This window comes from Lissotriton vulgaris, chromosome 11 (assembly GCF_964263255.1).
Source record: "Lissotriton vulgaris chromosome 11, aLisVul1.2, whole genome shotgun sequence".
NCBI classification, from domain to species: Eukaryota; Metazoa; Chordata; class Amphibia; order Caudata; family Salamandridae; genus Lissotriton; species Lissotriton vulgaris.
In genome coordinates, this window is record NC_141699.1 from 1,040,502,941 (window position 1) to 1,040,522,434 (window position 19,494).

The following is a 19,494-nucleotide window of genomic DNA, read 5'->3' on the forward strand; positions in this document are numbered from 1 at the left end:
GTCGCTGACAGACCCAGGAACCGTGGGTGTCTTGGAATCAGCTGCAGAATGGTCTCCTCAGGAGGGTACTGAGAGTGAGACCATAGGGCACCTTGATGTTCTTGTAACTTCTCAGGCAGAGTGACAAGTCTGGGACAAGGCCTGCTTGGACTTCTTGTATTTTTGTTTAGACTTCGACTTACCCAAATACTTGGAGGGCAATGAAGACTGGTTTGTGGGACCAGTACCAGCCCTGACCCAGGAACTAGTCAGTGTCCCCGACTTCGAGTGGGAGTGGCCTTTACTAAACCTTTGTTGGTGCTTAACTACGTACAGTTTGGCTTTGTGGGCCCGGATCACCTATGGGTCCCGCTAGGCATATTACCCGCACAAATTGGAGTCATGGCCCAAGCAGCAGAGGCAGAGCTCATGGGGACCAGTCACATACATTTTTAGCAACAGTCCCCTACAACCTATAGGTTTAGGAGTTGACATATTCCCATGCACACTGGAGAATTTTAGAATGAAAAGGCTTGCCAACTAACGAGGAAACATAGGCACTAGGTCTGCATCTCCGTACAAAAGGGCGGAAAGAAAGCAACAGACTGTGTGTTTTAGTAGTCCCTACATAATACTGAAAAAATCTTTCAGATCCAGTCTAGTGCCTGGGGATATTCGAAAGATGAGGAATCAGCCGTTAGAAGTATCCATTGGAAACAGTGGTCAATCACAGCCACACACAATAGCAATGTAAATTAGATTAAACTACTTAAGAATCTTTGTCGGTCTTCCTAGCAATCTCAATTCAAACTACAGCTATCCTACAAATATGCACCATGCACCCAATCAATTTATTAGAATGTCCACTCAAACAATACAAGATGGCATCAAGGACAGTTCTCTAGCCAGACTCCTTTTGAATAGTTCGTAAAACGTTCTCCTGGGGTCAAGCAAAGCTAGCCATAGGCATATTAAATGGTTCAATGAGTCTTTTGCTCTACTACATAAGCGACACAAACGTTTCTTTATCACACTGAAGCCTTCCTATCACCTCACTGACCCTCTACCCGCAAACGCAGTAAAGGACTTTATCCCATTACTTCTCCCCCTATGGACCAAAATCATTAATAGCTCACTCCAACAAGGATGCATCCCGGATTCCTTCAAAGTGGGACAGGTTTCGCCCATTTTAAAGAAACCCACAGCAGACCCCTCCGAATTTAACAACTATCACCCTAACACCAATATCCCTACTCTAGCCAAACTACTAGAAAAATGCGTACACCTTCAACTGACTAAACACATCGAGCACTTTCACCTCCTCAACCCATATCAATCAGGTTTCCGAGCAGGCCACAGCATTGAATCGGCCATAACCCACATTATTGATGATGCACTTCAAATACTTGATCAGAATGGTTCCTGCCTCCTCATACTAATCGATTTCTCCTCAGCCTTCGATTCGGTCAAACATGAGAATTTACTTGATCTGTTGAATCTCAGAATGGGTATCTCAGGGACAGTTCTCAATTGGTTCACCTCCTTTCTGCACAACAGGACACAAAAATTCAAGATCAATAATACTATGCCCACTCCAGTCCCTGTAACACTTGGTGTCCCTCAAGGATCCTCCCTCTCCCCTACTCTGTTTAATCTAGTCATGGAACCACTTACAGCACTACTCCAAGCATCTAATGTTCAATTCCACATGTACGCTGATGACACCCAACTCTACCTCAAAATACACACCCTCGATGACATCAAAATAATCAACACAACGCCTAGGAACACACAGACCTGGCTAGCAGAGAATCACCTCAAACTTAATGCGCTAAAAACAGAATTCCTCCTAATAGCTCCTCCCACCAAAATCCCCATCACTCAGGCCTGGCTTAACCATCTCACTGCTCTCAACGTTCAACCTACTATTGTGGAGTTTGCGAAATCTTTAGGCATAACCCTCGACGGCAATCTCAACATGCATCATCACATCAGCAATGTAACGAATGGAGCTAATTTCCACATCAACACATTGCGTAAATTGAAACCTTTCCTCCCCCCCCCCCCCCCCCCACCCAAGGATTTCAAAACTGCAGTCCAAGCCTTGGTCATCCCACGAGTGGAATATGGAAGTGCTGCCCTCTGTGGTCTCCCCCTATCAACAATCGCACCATTAAAAGCCTCTATTAATGCTGCAGCCAGACTTATCACAGGCTCGAAAAAAAGGTCACACATCACTCCCAATCTAAAAGCTTTAAACTGGCTGCCCTACGAAGCCAGAATACATCTGAAAATCGCCTGTATGACCCACAAAGCTTTACACCACAATTACCCCAGTTATCTCGCGCAGAAACTGACAATTTCTGGTGGATCAAGAGCGACAAGAAGCGCAGACAATCTTCTTATGAAACCTAGGAGATTCCACAAGAAAAAAAACGTATAAACGCTCCTTCTCAGGAATGGCGCCAGGATATGGAATGCCCTCCCTCCGGAAATCAGACTTATCTCATCCACGGCATCCTTCAAAAAAGAAGTAAAAGCTCTCCTCTTAACCAAATTTACCTGAACTTTGACTATTGTACTATGGTAACTCAATACTTTTCCTCCTGACACTATTTATATTGTTTTTTGTATGTATATTGACCGCCTTGCATCGTTGCCACCTTACATTGTTTTTCTTTTATTTTGTAACCATTTACACCTTTCTTTCTCAAATGTCTTTAATTATTATTCATTTACATGCACATTCACACTCTGTAAAGCGCTCTGATATCCGTAAGGATCTTGTTCGCGCTCTATAAAACTTTCAAAATAAATAAACATTTTTACAAGCTCCTTCAACCTGAAGAATTAGGATTTAAAATAGCCTTAACCATAAAAATCATTTTTTATTCTTAAATTTAGATTTGAACGAAGGTGTGACTTTTCCTGACAGAATAAGAGAATAATAAAATTGAACATATTTTAAGTATTTGTATATTTAAGATAAAAGCATATCATTTTGAAAGAACCAGAAAAGACTACTTTTTCTAATCCATATTATATTCCAGAGAGACAATAAAATGAATCAACCATCTCCCTTCGTTTTTGATATTCAATACACTGGTGGGTGGCGACTAATATAAACGTGCTCGGAAAGATTTTCGATATTTATTTTATGGGGTTTGGATAAGGCCCACAGTGAAATAGGTAACTCTATTGAAAACTGTATCAGACTGTACAGAGAGCTGAAAAAGGTGGTTTTAGAACAACATATTTCTTAAAGGCAGCATATATCTGCAAGAACAGTACTGGGGTTAAGAGTTGTGGCTAGACACTGAAAATCTATATTAACCTTGAATATAAACAGGACTGACTTGATAACAGAATCTGCACACTACAGTTCAAGGTTACTGGAAACGATGAAGAGCCTGTACCAGCTTTGAATTTGGGTGCCCAACCCTCACAAGATAAGCAAGAGTTTTCAATATATAGGAGCCAAATGGGCATCATTTGGGAGCCATCAGTGAGTGTATATTCTCAAAGTTCCAAGGCACCATAACATTCTAAGCCTTGATTGCGGTATAAAGGTCACTGAAAATACCTGAAGTGTCTTCTCAGCATATTAGTGTGCAATCAATAGCTGTAGCTGCCACCTTTTTAACTCAAAAGAACCATTGTTGCCCATTCACCAACCACAACTCCCACAAGTATTATATGAAAAAAGTTGAAGAAACACAGTTTATTTTAATTACATTTGCACTGCCTGTGAAGATTCAAAGTAGGATACTCCACCTAGTCAAGTGAGTTTTAATCCTGAAAGTATAGTCAGAATGTACACTGTTACCAGTATGAAGAGTATTAGTGATTATCCCCTTAAGTGCTGCCTCGGTGCATTGGCCGACGGCAGCACTACCTCCCCAGTGCTGCGCACGACCATTGACAGTCCATTCAGCACTAGTTCTAATGGACAGCGCAGCACTGGGGAGGAATGTTTAATAGCAGCTATGAGGCTAAACTCTATTGTATATTTTTTTTACAGCTTTGGAACCATGAGGCGGCCACAATATACAAGCATTTGATGTATTGTCTTTACATCTTGGATGAGCAGTCTCTGGAAGGTGCCTTCGGGGAGAGGCCTCATTTACACTTTAATAACATCGACTTGGTCTCAGATGATGGAACTCTATTCCACAAGGATAATGGGAATACATTTGAATCATACGGCCTGGATAAGAAAAGAACATCAAAACGTCTTCTACATACAGTTATATTTGAAAAATCATTTTCTCTATACTGATAGACTGTATAAATTCAATTGGATGTTTTGGTGAGTTCTAAAAAAACATGTACAGGATGAGGGCTAAAGGCCATCTTTGTTTCACCCTGGAATAAAAATCGAAAGAAGCAAGACAAATCCCAATTACTGAGCACAGCTGATTTCGCATAAATCAGACTGGAATGCTTTAATTAATATCAAGTGTCTACTTCACATAAAACCTGCATGTTCTGCATTGGCCATCATGAAAGTACAGGCTCCAATGTAGATGCCAAATTGTGGCAAGAGGTTTCGTGTTTCAGAATTAATTAGGCAGATTGGGTGATTTAACCCACTCTTCATCAGATCTTTTATATTCTGACTAACACAATTGTTGACATCCTAAGATAAGCAGCAGACAGACTGCAGCATCATATATTAGTGCCAAGACCCAAAGACCTTCTTTGGAGGTTGTCGTTGATACTACTTGCAGCAGACATTATGCACTGCGACACTCTGTGCTGCCCCTACAATTCTGTATAGTGCTCCAGTGATTCTCAACACGTTTTACACAACATGTGGTTCTTTCAAAACGATGTGCTTTCATATAAGCAGTGTTCAACATAGATGGGTTAATCCTGATGGTTTTATGTACAACAAGAACATCTTTACACAGTTTTACTTTTCATTTGTATTCCAGTATTAGTAACCCAGCATTAATAAAGGAACACAAAGCACAAGTTCTATCATTCAAGGGAAAACTTTTAACCTTAATTGTGGCCGCACCAGTGACTCATAAGCCAGTTAGTACCACATCGATTATGAGTGTAGCAGCATGTGTCTTGAAGAACAGATTGTATGCCCACTCTGTTTCAAATGAGTCAATGGTAAGAAGGCCAGGTGTTCTTCCTGCTTGGCAGAGTGGTAGCCTCAGAGAGGCCATTTGTGTCAAGGGTACCACTGCTCCTATGCAGCGTCATTCTTGTTTGCAGCAGAAAATATATATCTCTAAACTTTATTTTCAAGTGAAAGATGTCTCATATAAACATTCAGTAGACTGGTAGTCCATTAAACATGCACACTTTTGCATCTATTAGGGGGTCCATAAAGGTACTGCTAACCCCGCACCTTTGGGATGGGATGAAAACAAGCAAATATGTCTATGAATCAATGTAGATTAGAGCTGTCTGGACTATGCACACCTATTAAAGACAAAATTGGCAAGATGCACAGATATTTGCAAGAAAAAAAAAAGAATACTAATAACTTACTTTCCTTTAAGACCAGCATTGTGTTGCTGACTACAAAAGAGGTAGCGTATGACCACCAACATAGTCAAACCTATTTACCTTGTGGTGAATGATACTCTAAATAAGTGGTCCATTACTCCTTTCAGCAAGTTAGGAACATCGTTGGAATTTATTTGAGTTTCAGCACTGTCTCAAATTTATGCAGACCTGACACATGACAACACGTTGTGATGATTTATAGAACTGCCTAAGCACCTGGCATTTAAAGTAACTCAGATAGGCTAGATGTACAAAGCATTTTTTCTTGTTGCAAACCGCTCGATTCCCAGAATTGGGACAGTTGTGAAAAAATGCTTTTGAATTTCGGTTACTTGCTACCAAGATTTATTTTGCATTTGCAATTCGGTATTTGGAAGGGCAATGTTTAGGGCGTCCCTTCCAAATACTAAATCAGTATGGTATGTATTACTGTTTTGTGTCGCAAAACAGTAATATTTTACCACCAGTTTAAAACTGATGGTAACCCATTCGCAAAGGGAAAGGGGTCCCCTGGGAACCCCTTCCACTTCGAGAATGTTAATGAAAATATTTTTTAAGAGCAGGCGTTGGTCCCACGAACCACTGCCTACTCTTAAAAAATGAAACTGCAAATGAATCTGCTGACCTCACCAAAAGACCATCACGGTGATGGCTGCGATTCATAATAGGTCTCAAATTGCGACCTACCTCTTTGAAATATGCATGAGGTAGATCTATTTGGGACCCACTAGATATTGCTAATGAAACAAGAGTTTCAAACATTAGGAATACCGATCCTCGAATTGTGATTTGGAGAAAATTGCAATTAGGAAAGCGGTACTCCTAATAGTACATCTAGCCCTTGGAGCCTTATTACAATTGGCCTGAGTCAGATGTGATAATCGTATCCAGTAAAAAAAAAAAGACAGACAGAATTTATTGGATGTGATAATTATCACAGATTCTTCGTTTTTAGCAAATGACATAAAATCTGTATGTTACAGTAAATACCATACACTTTTCCCCTTTTAAATTACAGGTTTGATTGAACTGCTGAAATATAATGAAAGCTGATGTCATTACCTGGCAACTAACATACAACACAGAATTCAGACTCTGAAGAAACAGGGCTTGTACAAGGGTAGTAAAATCTGACCCAGTCATATTCAGGGCCTTCATCTAATATGTTTAGTGTAGACCGACATCGAGGAAACTCCAGATAAAAGACTCATTATGTGATTTATTCTGACCAAAATTAGAGACCTATAGGTTATGCCTGCATGGCGAGATCTTAGCTAGCCTTCTCATGACAAAGGTACAGTTTTATCTCTTGGTGACAACAAGTATATACCCAAAGCACCAATGTATTCATATCAAAATTCAATATTTCAAAGATCGTGATTCTTAATGAAATAGCAGATCATGATTTAAAAATGAATTGCTTGCATTTCTAACGTGAACGATCATGATTTTGATAGCACTTATGTTGGCACTGCATGTACACACATTACGTTATGATGGTGTTGATCGTAAAGAACATTGGATTTTCTTTTTTTATGAGATGGTACATTTGACTTGGGTCTATATTTTATCAAATACTCGGTATGGAAAAGCAGGCAATCATGCTCCATTCAAGAAATGGGGATTCAAGAATATCAGTTAAGATGTATGCACAATACCAGTTAAAATTTCCAATGTCAACTGGCATTTCTGGGTGCTGATGGAATTACAACTATAGATGTATAATGATGGTTTGCTTTGAAGTGACAGTGAATTGCTCTTGTTCATCCGTTTGGCAGCCTGAAACACTTCAAGGAGACAACCTCTTTTGCCAAGTGAGTGAAGCAAGGATAGCTCTACTACACTTCTTTGCTTTTATTTTGTGCAAATGAGATTAACAATCCTTGGAGCTGTAACATTAGCCATCAAAAATCACGTTTTAACTCTGCTAACACAGACATCCCATTGCAAATAAAATCAGAACATCCTTTTAGAATTTTTTTTTCTGAAAGAGAGACATGTTTAGGGTGAAACGGAGATTAAAAAACAACTAGCCAGGAATTCTTCAATGCTGTTACATATATTCCTAGAGATACCTTAAATCCAACAGACAATCGGTAGGGTAATATTTTGTTTGACTCAGGATAGACATTGGTTTCTAAGCAGAGTTTGGGAGCACTACTGATGAGCCATCATTGGAAAGCACAGAAAAGAAGACTTATCACCATTCCACTGAAGCTATAGCAGTGGAATTTCAAGTTCAAAAGAACTTACCACTCCTCCAACTATGAGGACGCCCATCGAAGTTCTTGATGTCAAAGAAGCCAAGCCAGCTAACATGGATGCCATGATTTCTTCTTGGGATAAATTGTCAGGATTAAGGGCAGGGTTGCCAGCAGCAGTTGGGGTGGGTGTTAAAGTCCGAGGGATCTAGAAAATTATGCATGCAGTTAGCAACCTTGGACCTTGGACCTCAAGAAAAACATGTGAATGAAATGCATATTTTTGTACTGAAAAGATATTTCTATTTGTTAAAAATGTCAAACACAAGTTTATGTTGATAACCCTTATCGTGCCAGTGTTTTGGATATGTCATGAAAAGCTACGGTTCATAAACCAATAGGTTTTTAGCTTAAATTAATTAACAATCTGCACACAAAAAACACAAGAGATCAGGAAAAAAAACTGCACAAATAAGAAGTGAAGCAACTTAGAACAAAAGAGATCTGATGTTCCATAAGAATGAAAATATCACTTAAATTATGTTACGACACATGACTGGACTAGTGGAATGGCCGACCAACGCTGCTGGATATGAGAGTCCTTTCCCTATTTCTTTTAACATAAAGAGGGGAGAAGAAGAGTAAATGTGCGAGGTGGAACACTGCACAAGACAAGCACAGTATAGTATAGGACCAGAGTTAAATTTGAAGAAGTACAACCAGAGAAAAACAACAACAAAGCAGAGGACACTGGGAGAAAGGAAAACATTATTGCAGGGCATGGTAGAAAGGAGTCCTGAAGGGAACAAGGGACATTATAGGATAAATCGAGAGAAATCAGTTCGAAGATAAAATACTAGAAGAGAGGGAAAACAAACAAAAAGGCATACACACAAATAAGCAGCAAAAAATACAAAGTGAGTGGACCAAAAGTCGGAACCAGAGGTTGAGAGAAAAAGAGAAAGGTAAGCACATTGGGAGTCTTCAGTTTATATTATTTAGGCTTTCAAAGCTGCTTTTTTATCCATTTGTTTTTTGAACAATAATGAAAATATTGTTCTCTAAAATATAAAGTGGGATAAAAAAAATGCCAAGCCAAGCAAAGCAAAGCCAAGCGATAGCCAATGCCTTGATTAGAGGAATGAATAGAAAATCATGCATGCCTTTTTATATTAGTGATACTCCAGGTATACTCTAGGTATTAGGCATTTTCATAAAACGTGATCACACACTTCATATTACAATTTGTTGCACTGTTTTCCCAGTTTATTCTAATTGTTATGAAGTAAAGTAATAAATTATATACATTCAACTCTTTTTATCAACAAAGGAAATTAGTTACCTGTAATGCTAGTTCTTGGTAATGGGTATTCTCTCAGAATCCATAAACAGTAGAATATCTACCTGCATGTGCGGGATCCCTAGAATAGCATTCTGAAAAAAATTATTTAAATGAAAACATGCCTATAAGAGGCAACACTTTTGACATATCCTGTTCCTTGTTTTATATCATCTTTTCGTGAAGTCATTCGAAGCGGGGAGGCAAGAATGTTCCTTTATGGCTTCCCAGAGGATACTCACTACACAAAACTAGGATTACCGGTGGTAACTTTTTCTTCATTGGTGCAGGATTCTCTTTGATATCCATGAGCAACAGAACAGCAAGGTAAATTATACTCACCGAAGCAGGGTTCCAAGGATGATCGCAAAGAAGAGAAAACCATGACTGAGCAAATAAGCTGTACTATGAGGTGTGCCCTACCAGGGTATCTGTTAAGCAATCTAACAAATGTATGTGCCAATCTCCAGGTTTCCGCTTTACAAATATCTGGAATAGGCATATTCCATAAGAGAGCAGTACCAACTGCCCTGCCTCAAGTAGAATGAGCTTATCCTGAAGGGGTCAATCAGCCTTTTTGTAGCAAATAATTATGCAATAAACTATCCATCTGACTATTTTTTTTTTCTGATGAATCCAATTCTGCGCTAACTGCATCATAATCCATGAATAACTGTTTCAATTGTCTGTTGGATTTGGGCTTATCCAAATAACAATTTAGAGTTCTTTTAACATCGAACGCATGATGTGATCTTTCTGCCGTACATGTATGTCAGGCGCGCAATGCCCATTGGGCTCAGTGGGCTTCAGCCCCCCCAATGTGTGTTGCAGCCCGGTCCGAGACAGCTTCCCGGGCACACATACAGCCGCACCTGTGTACTTCACAGGTCTTTAAAACACCATTTGCTTGTTAATGAGGCATTGTTGTTTTTTCACCCCATCTTCCTGCATCTCTACTCTGCCAACTACTCGAAGAATAACCCCCCCCTTGGAATTTGGCTCTAGTTATGTCTCAGATGTATTTTATGGAAAGAATGCTAGGAGAGAGACTGTCTGATTTATATGAAAATCTAAAATCCTTTTGGGAAGAAAAGGAGGGTTGGTTTTTAAGGAAACTTTGTTATGGTGGTAAACCAAATTAGGTTCCTTCAAAAACAGATCTCAGTGCTCAGTCACCTTTCTGATCAATGTTACAGCTACAAGGAAAGGTTACTTTTCATTAGATATGTTATAGGTCTGCCTTGATCATGGGTTCAAAGAGAGAATCATTACTTTGGAAAGGACAGTGTCAAGTTCCCAAGAAGTTGTGTTATGTTTCATATAGGCACCCCATATAGGTACCCCAATATAGGTTCAGGTGGTGACCTAACCGTTCACCTACATTGTCCTCTACCATTACACTACTTAACGGTTCTTCAGACTAACCTTTCATCTAATTACGATACTGCTAACAGGACGTAGGGTATTCCCTGAAAACTAGCCTTATCCATTATGCATGAGTATTCTTGAAAAATCAGCAGGACTACCATCTCCTGCATAATAAATCCGTATAAGGGTAATTCCTTCCGTCATGCTAAGTCCGAAATGACATAGCAAGGTAGAACCCCTGGGGGTACCACTTTGGGTATATAAACACCATATCTTGCTGAGGTAGTCAGAGAAGAAAAGGATTTCCATACTGACACACTGAGGTGTGACACTGAGGCTCCTACACTCAGACACTCTAGCTCGCAGTGGTCCGACATCCCTTGCGGGGTGTCCATCTCGAGACCAAGACCGGGTCCCACAGTCTCTCACTTCATGAAACGGGGTTGACTTTATTGTAGAGGGATTCTTGGCTTTACAACCACATACATGCTTGGTACCCTTAGGTACATCTTGTTAGGGTCGCATCGTAGGAGTACGCATTTTACTGTCATGTAATTTAAATACTTGCCTGTATTCATTATTTTAGCACGTTGGTAGAAATCTACCATCCTTTAACTCGGTTAGTGCTTCTACTCATTTATATTGGTTTCTGTCTAAAGGGTGTTTCAGCACAACTATTTTATACTGGAATGATGCTGGTTCAATAAATGCTTATTGGAAAATGTCCCCATCATTTATTCTGTGCATCTCTCTGAGAAAAAGTGAGCATGAGTGACTGAGCGAAAAGTATCACACGGTTTCCACGATCCTGAGGGATCAGGGTCATCATGTTAGATAGTTGCGAAGAACTATTCTCTCCTTGGTAAGAGGGCTTTCTATTGGCATTGTGAGGTAGCTGGTACAAAGGCTAATATAGACGGTAGGGGTGTCTAGAATCAGTCCGTACACCAATCCTACAGTGTATGTTGTCTAAATGCGCAGGTCTATATAGGTTTATAGGAACTACACAGCAGTGGGAAGGCCTCCTGACGGGGGGGAAGCGTTTTCTCAAGTCATCACAAAAAAAACTTTATTAAGGGGATGGTCAAAAGAGATGTCTGCGAAAGATTCTTCCTAACTATAAGGCTTTTTTTTTTAATCAAACTTCATTAGGTTTCTCAAAGGTTACATGGAGGTATTCTGCCACAACTCAGCTGCTCAGGAACATAGTCATTAGCCAGCATGGGATACCATTAATACAGCAAGTTACATACAGAGTAGTGGTCGGTCAGTATACACAGTTAATTCAGTGTTCACACAAAGTACCACTTCCTTACAGGTATGCAGTCCCAGGTGTAGAACTCCCTTCCTACAACTACCCCCCCCCCCACACTTTCTCCCCTCATCCATCCCCCAGGCGTGTCTCTTATGTTCAGGACATTAATGTACCATAGATTAGTTCCCCAGTTTGTGCGTTTACATGGATTGGGTTAGCTCCATAGGGGATCACAACCAGTCCAGGCGGTAAAATGCCGTTCCTGGTAGCAACTCTCCAGGCCCAAGATACCTACAGTTGCATGCAGTTTAGTCTAATATGTCCGGGGAGGCACCTACGACGTCTCCGTCCTCAGTGTCCTTAGGAGATTTAAGATCTGTAACTAACCCTTCCCAAGCTCTTGCCGCCTCTAGTGCCCTCTCACTTTCTGTCCTTACAGCTATCCGCAGTCTAGTCACACCTTCACATCCTGCCCATTTGAAAACCTCAGCTTTCCACCGTGCTACACTGGGGCCCTTCTTCGCCTTCCAATGCATGGTGATATCTAGGAACTTGCTTGTGACTTTATTCTTGGACGTGTGAGGGAACCAATGTAAAATACAGTATTTCTGAGTCTGTGCTACGTCTGTCAGTGAGGTCAACCACTAACGACGGTACCTCTTCCCAGTAGGTGTCTAGGAATGGGCAGTCCCAGACCATATGCGTGAAATCTGCGTCTTCTCTATTGCAGCGCGGCAAGCCACTGTCTGTGTCAGGAAATACTTATTTATTTTTTCCGGGGTGAGGTGTACCCTGTGTAGGATGTGGATGTAGAAACCTGGCATTCCAGGTACTCTTCCACGCTCTCTCTACTAATTCCCCCCAGGTCTTCTCTGGGATATCCTCCTCAAGGTCAGACTCCCATTTGAGCCTCAGTTCTGATAAGGGGAGTAATGTTTCTCGCGTTATGCGCTTGTACAGGCCTTAAATGTGCCTGCTGCCATAACCGTGTATTGGCAACCCAGTGACGTTTTTGGTTCGGAGAGGCCACTCTTCCCAGTGTTTCCGCAATGGCAGTAGTAAAAGCTGTCTACAGCAGAAAGTAACAGGATTTCCAGTGCGTAAGGGCGTTTAATTTTAGCCCTCTTCAATCCCAACTATAATGATGACAGCTAAATACACTTTAAAAGATGAGAACTGATGGCCAGAGTTTACAAAGAAGATAATGTAATACAGTCTTCTTCACAAGTTCTCAGTTCCACTTGTTTTCTAAGGCACCATGTGCAGTACCTCATCCAGTTAAAAGCATATGAGCAGCAAGTGGATGGACTTGTTGCTTCTTTCAATATATTCATGTAGTCATCTGGACTATTCAGGTGGCCATGTTGTAGGTACTAAGAAGCAAGTCAGTCAGGTGTGCACTGGGATGGAAAAGCCTATTCCACATCTTGGAAACCAAGTCCGATTTGAGCAGTAGTCTCTTGTTAGGTAGAAGCAACAAGTGGTACCATCACTACCTCAGCCAGTCCAGTGCCATCATTATTTTGCACTGTATCATTTTGATGATGACTCTGGTAGAAAGGGGATCAGAATAAAAGCATCATTGAATGTACTGTGCCAGCCTAACAAAGAAGCATTGTTCCTGGATTTTGGCTTTGAGAATCCAAATGCAGAGGTACAGCGGTTTTGATTTCTCCAGCAGCACAGAAGTTGATCTGCAGACAGCCTAAGTTGTGAAAATGCTCCAGTGATTTGTCTTTGACAACTGAGAGAGGAGTGGTAGGTTTCTGGATAGGGATACCCTCAGCACGTTTACTCCATTGCACCACCAACCAAGAGACTGAATAGTAGAGGTCTTATGGTCTCTTCCCAGTCCCTCGTCTTCTGACACCATTGATCCCTTGGGCACTATTATAATGGAGCGCATATTTAGTTTGGCCTTGGGAACTCAGAAAATCCATGCAGCCATACTGGCCAGGAGGTAAGATACTGGTCTGATCGATGGGACTATTACTGTTTTCAGTGAAACAATCTCCATACTTAAGGATGAAAGTATTTCCTCAGAGACACTTTTGCTTGTACTCTACCTATTGTGATTCCCAGGTACTATATTCTTTTCACCGAGTGTAGGATCGATTCTGATGACTTGATCTGAAGATCATGTGGTACATAAGAGCCAAGGTAGTATGCATTCCTTTTTGAAGTTTTGATTCAGAGATGTCTTTTACAAGCCAATTGTCATGGTTTGACAAATATTCCACCCTTCCACAGCACTGCTGCTACCCTTGCCTTACATTTGGAAAATCCTCTTGGAGAAGTCCCGCTCGAAAGCTGAGAAACTTTCAGTGGGTACTGCAGATGGAGATGTAAAAATATGCATCTTGAACATCTACTGATGCCAATAAATTTCCGCACAGATACCGGGGTAACTTGTTCAATAGCCAGCATGCAGAATTTCTCAATTATTGACTGATCTGTTGGCAAATTTTAGTTCCTCTATGGGATCAAACTCAGATCTGGCTTTACTCATGAAACTAAAAATAACAGGAGTAAATTCTGGCTTTACTCATGAAGCTAAAAATAACAGGAGTAAATTCAGTCATTCTTTTCCAGCCTGGGGACTTGCTACAAACTCTTTTTAAAAGAAGAATATGCATCTCCTGAGTCAGTCAATTCAAGTTGGTTTCAACACCTTGGTGGAATGGGAAGGTGGGGAAGAATAACATTTGAGACTATATCCAGATTTGGCTATACTGATGACCCAACAGCCTTTTGTTATATTCTGGCATGAGGAAAAATTATTGGAAATGATCTCCCACCAAGGGACTGAACGGCGATGTAAGAGAGTAATCTTTTTTGCGGAGGAGGCCTTACCGGTAGTCACAGAAGGTTGTTGAAAGCCCCGGTTTTTCTGTGGGTTCTTCTTGTGAAAAATTATTTTGTGGTTATTGTTCCTGGTGCTGCCTTTCCAAAAGAGAATATTGGAAAATTGTTGGACCTTTAAATACCTGGTTAACTATACTTTGAGAAAATCCTCTTTCATTTCCAAACCAAAAGATTTCAAAGTTTTTGTTTCTGCTCTCATATATTGGAGAGATGTATTTTGTATTGGTTGCCACAACTTTTCTTGACTCATTCAGATGTACAATTTAGAGTGCTGGAATATTGCAATGGACTAGAAGGGGGTTAAAATCAAACGTTTTACCCAGATCCATTTCACCGCACCCTTCACACTCGCTGCCCCTCACAACAAAGTGAAGCAGCCACTGTCAAAATGGTACATTTAGAAAGACATTGAAATCGAAGCGTTAATACAAATAGCCAAATGCGCTTCTTGTTAGGAAAACACACATCAAGAGATTACATTCTCGCTACATAAACACAATTGCTGTTTATTTAGGACCTCTATTGTGTGAGGCTTTCAGTAATAACAGCGCGCCACAAGTAGCTAGCACTTCTTGACACAGTGTGTCATACATTTTGTGTTCAACGTTCACTGAAGAGGCCGTCTTTCACCCGCTGGGTGCCTGGTCACAACGACAACCCAGCGGCTAAATAGATGTGAGTTTTAGGACAGTGAAGTGAAATCGAGGATTGAAACACAGAAAAAGCTTCCTGCACTAACGATAACATTGTAAATACAATTCAGAATACACTGGTTGACGTGGTTCAAACTATTCAAAACTATTTGACGTGCACTGTGCGTGCACTGTGCTTTTGCATATCTACATTCTGCCACAAAGGATCAGTGCTGTTCCAAGGCAGCTGCTGCCTGTTAGATGCTGGCTGTGCTGGTATTTTTTCTACGTTGGTGCTTTATTTTATATTTAAATTAGAAAAGACATTACCACCTGCTAATAGGTTCCATGCTTGGTTACTGTGTCTGTGGTTTACAACGTAATTAGAGTGTGGAGGAAAACGCTTTTGGAACTGCTGAGCGCCTTTGCTAGGTAAAGGGTGTGCATATGTTTGCAATATGGATGTGTGAGATGTATGAGAAACAAAACTAAACAATAAATGGGTATGAGCGGATGGGGGAAGAAGAAACAGACACAAAGGTGGGTGGAGGGAGAGGAAACAGGGAATGAGCGTAGATGGGGGCATGAAACTGGGACAGGAACGAGGGGGGTGAAGTAACGGACAAGAGAAGTGGGTTGTGGGGGAAAAGAAGCAACATTGAGGTGGATATGGAAGATGGCCTGAAAGCACAAACACTCATATGGAGTTCCTGAAAACAAAGAAAAAAGTAGACCCAAAAAACGAGCGCAGTGTAAGGACACAAGTAATTCCTTCTAGCTCTTGGGGTGGGACAAACTCAAGACATAACATGTCGCATTCATGCCCTGACAAATCGAAAAGAAGCAAATGTAAGCCACGCTGAAGCTAACCAATGGTGAGCTATGGGTGGGCTGCAGCCCACTATACTGTAAACATGCTTTGAAGAGACAGGGCATACGCTGGCTACGCAGCACCTAAAAAGAGGGAGAATCCTTTAAAGTCTATGAAGGCATTTTGTTTGTTTGTTGAGCGAATAACAGTAAAAAACATCCACCAGATGTGGGTGGCTTGTATCCAGCATGTGGGTGAAGGTTATACCCATTATCACTTGATAGGTGATAGCACTGTATGCTGTCACAATGACTACATGCACCCTCAGTAATGTAACCAATAGTGTCATTTGAGATGTCATCAGTGATGTCATCATTGGTATCATTTAACATGTCATGAGTGATGTAATATATGAGGTCATAAGTAGTGCATGAGGAGGGTGCATATAATAGTTCACTTAAGTGTAAGTGGTGAATTTCAGTGGGTTTTTGTTTTTTTAACATTAGTTCTTATCTCATTTCAGATCCGGATTATAATGTAATTTAAATCTTTGTTTTTGTTTTCAGCAAATTCAGTGATCAACTGCAGCTTTACCACAAATTTCTAATGAATACAAAATGTGAGTGCTCTAGTTGCTGAAGACAAAAGTGAGGCACCGCTGAACTCCATTTTGTTGGCATAAGCTGTTGAATTTAACACCTTTTCAGAAAAGCAGGCTGAAGTAAATATTCCCTAAGATATTAATGCAGGCATGAAACCAGATGGTTAGAAATGCAAGGGGAGCCAAGTGTTCTTAGTAATTTGAGGCACAATGCATTTTAAAGAGGCTAAACATAGACAGATGTCTACATAAGTACAGCATTCGTTTCTACATTAAAGTGACGTTATAGTTAGGCGTTGAAATAAGATAACTATTAATGTTTATGGAGCTAACTATAGCTTGCTCTCTCCCAATTCACTGCTTATGACTTTACAAATTACATTACTCATGACATGTTAAATGACATGCAAGAAGGTATGATCACCTCAAATTAGACTATAACTGCAGCCAAAGACTCAGCTGGGTTAGCAGCATGTATTGGCATTTCTCTGAAACAAATTGTGTTTGAGGTGCACAGCTTTATCATATATTTTAATTTGGATTTGCATACTTAACAATATACCAACTGTGGCATGGTATCACAAGAGCACAGATGGGCAAGCAAGCATTTAGCTTATCATTTTCATACAGGTCCTATTTGGAGCACTGGTATGCGTTTGGTTCATATACATAGATAGAAGGGGTTTGCCTAAGGTTCCCAAATCTTGGCATGGTTATAGGTGCATCCTTTCACTAGGTATACTAATGTATCCATTATAGCACACCTGTTTACCTCTTAGAGCCCTTCTCTCACTGGTGGGGCCACGGGGATGTCCAGTATTTTGCTATGTCACATTTACTTAGTTAAAAGTCCAGCCCAATCAGTTTCTTAGCACGTCTTGGGAAGTCATACTCCTCTGAGGCACATCTTTGATATCTCAGGCACATCAAAACAGTATGGATCTGCATTTTTAAGGTTCCACCATCTTTGGAACTCAAGTAAATTGCCCAGAAAGGTTATTCATAATATGAGAAGGGGTGGGAAAGGTTGAGACAAACCAAAAGGGTAAGTAAAGGGGAGGGAAAGTGATGCAGCCTGCTGCGCTTTTATTTTAGTGTAAAATGATTTCCACCAACGAGATTTCACTCCAAAATGAACCTGGGTATATAGCATTGGGTAGATGATGAATTTCTCTTGGATGATTTTTGCTGTTGACAGAATCTGGGAAGCAGCTCGAGAGGCTCACTAACTACACTAATGCAAATTACAGTCCAAATTTGTATTGCTCATTCCCTTCGTGTGCAACAAAATATGCCTTTATGTTATGTTAATTAAATTTTTGAGCGCACAGCTGCCCCAGCGAAGGGGCGTCCCGGCGCTATATCTGAAAGGTAACATAACTAACAGAATCAAACAAAGTAGGGAGTTTTTAATAAGGCAGGGGGAAAAGATAAGTTTTAACAGCTTTCCTGAAAGCAAAAAGATCTTCTAAAGAGCGAATGTAGACAGGAAGCGTGTTCCACAGTTTGGAGGCTAGCACCGTAAACGAACGGCCACCTAATCTGCATTTTTGGAAACGTGGGACAAGTGCTAGATTCTGACCGGCAGAACGGAGGCTGCGTGAAGGGGTGTACAAAGTCAGGAGGTGCTGGAGGATGGTAGGGGTATCAGTTTTAAGAATTTTAAACGCAAAACAAAGAGTCTTAAATTCAATGCGTCTAATTACTGGTAGCCAGTGCAATTTAGAAATTGTACTGCGGGCAGAGCAGAAACGCGGCTTTAAATCTTGCTCTCTTGTCACATTTGCTCGGCTTTCAGAGACAGAGGTCAAAAGTTAGTCTTCCTACTCCTCAGAAAGGACTTAAAAATAGCTTGCCCTATTAAATCTGGCTCGTAAAAGCGAGCGGGCGAGTGGATGTTTTGAGCCCTGCCTCCCCTTCACTGCTCATGACCTTTAGCTTTGCATAGCATATATTTGTTCCAGCCCCCAACATACTACAGCCAGACAACTCCCTGTGCAGACCTATAGCATGCACAATGACAGTTAGCTGCAGGATCTAGTCTATGAGCAGACCCTTCTCATTATTTTTCCTTCAATGTTTTTTTAGAACCTCACTGGGTATTGTGGTACTGAGCCCTGGTACAGTTGTTGGCCAAAGAGTTTGGCCCTGGCACAGTGCTCAACGGGCGCTCACCATAACCCCTGCATAGCAGGGCTTGGTCCACAGGGTCAGGCCTCTGGCTAAGCCCTGCCACCAACTCCCTCTGGGGATCAGCCACGCCCTACACTCAACTGCGTGCTAGGGCCCCAACCCTAAATGCGCATAGCCTTCGGTTGTGCACTGTAAGGGGATAAACCCCACAGGTTGACCCTGCAGTGGTTGCCACTCTATATGAAGACCCAAAGTAGGTCTCTTGACATAAGTGCGACTACAGAGCCAGTTCTAACAAGCAATTATGGGGCTGAATACTACCCCCGCTAGAAATGACAAATGTGTCTTCCCATGAGTGCAAGTCTGCATGAGGGTGTGCATGTCTTACAACCTGAGAATCACTAGTGGATTCCATATATATTGTTTAGAGATATTTTGGTCCTGATGAAGGCTGCCCGACCCACATGGGTAACACAATGATAGCTGCACCATGTAGACCAGAAAAGTGAAACAGAAGCCATTATCACTCTATAGCTTCCAGTAACAGTACTGCTATAGATTTAAGTGTTTTTAACCTAATCTGGGTGATCATCATTAAAGTCAGTTTGTATGGTTACACCATAGGTAATTTTGTTCCTCCATCTCATCAATATCTAGAGCGTTCAAGTCTCTGATTGAGCTAACAGAGGCACCATCATTCCGGTTTGGATGTCCAATAATGATGCAGGCCAGAAAACATGGGTGAGGACCCCTTTATAATCTTATTTGGTTGTACATACAGGGC

The 19,494-nt window shown here is 41.0% G+C and overlaps 1 protein-coding gene across 1 annotated transcript in view; it reads right to left on the reverse strand.

Moving 5' to 3' along the window:
* MFN1 (mitofusin 1) overlaps nt 1-19,494 on the reverse strand; it is a 210,041-nt gene that overhangs the window by 82,569 nt on the left and 107,978 nt on the right. Inside the window, exon 15 of the mRNA XM_086944376.1 lies at nt 7,759-7,914. Within this exon, the coding sequence (XP_086800502.1) occupies nt 7,759-7,914 (156 nt within the window). The remainder of the gene's footprint in view (nt 1-7,758; nt 7,915-19,494) is intronic.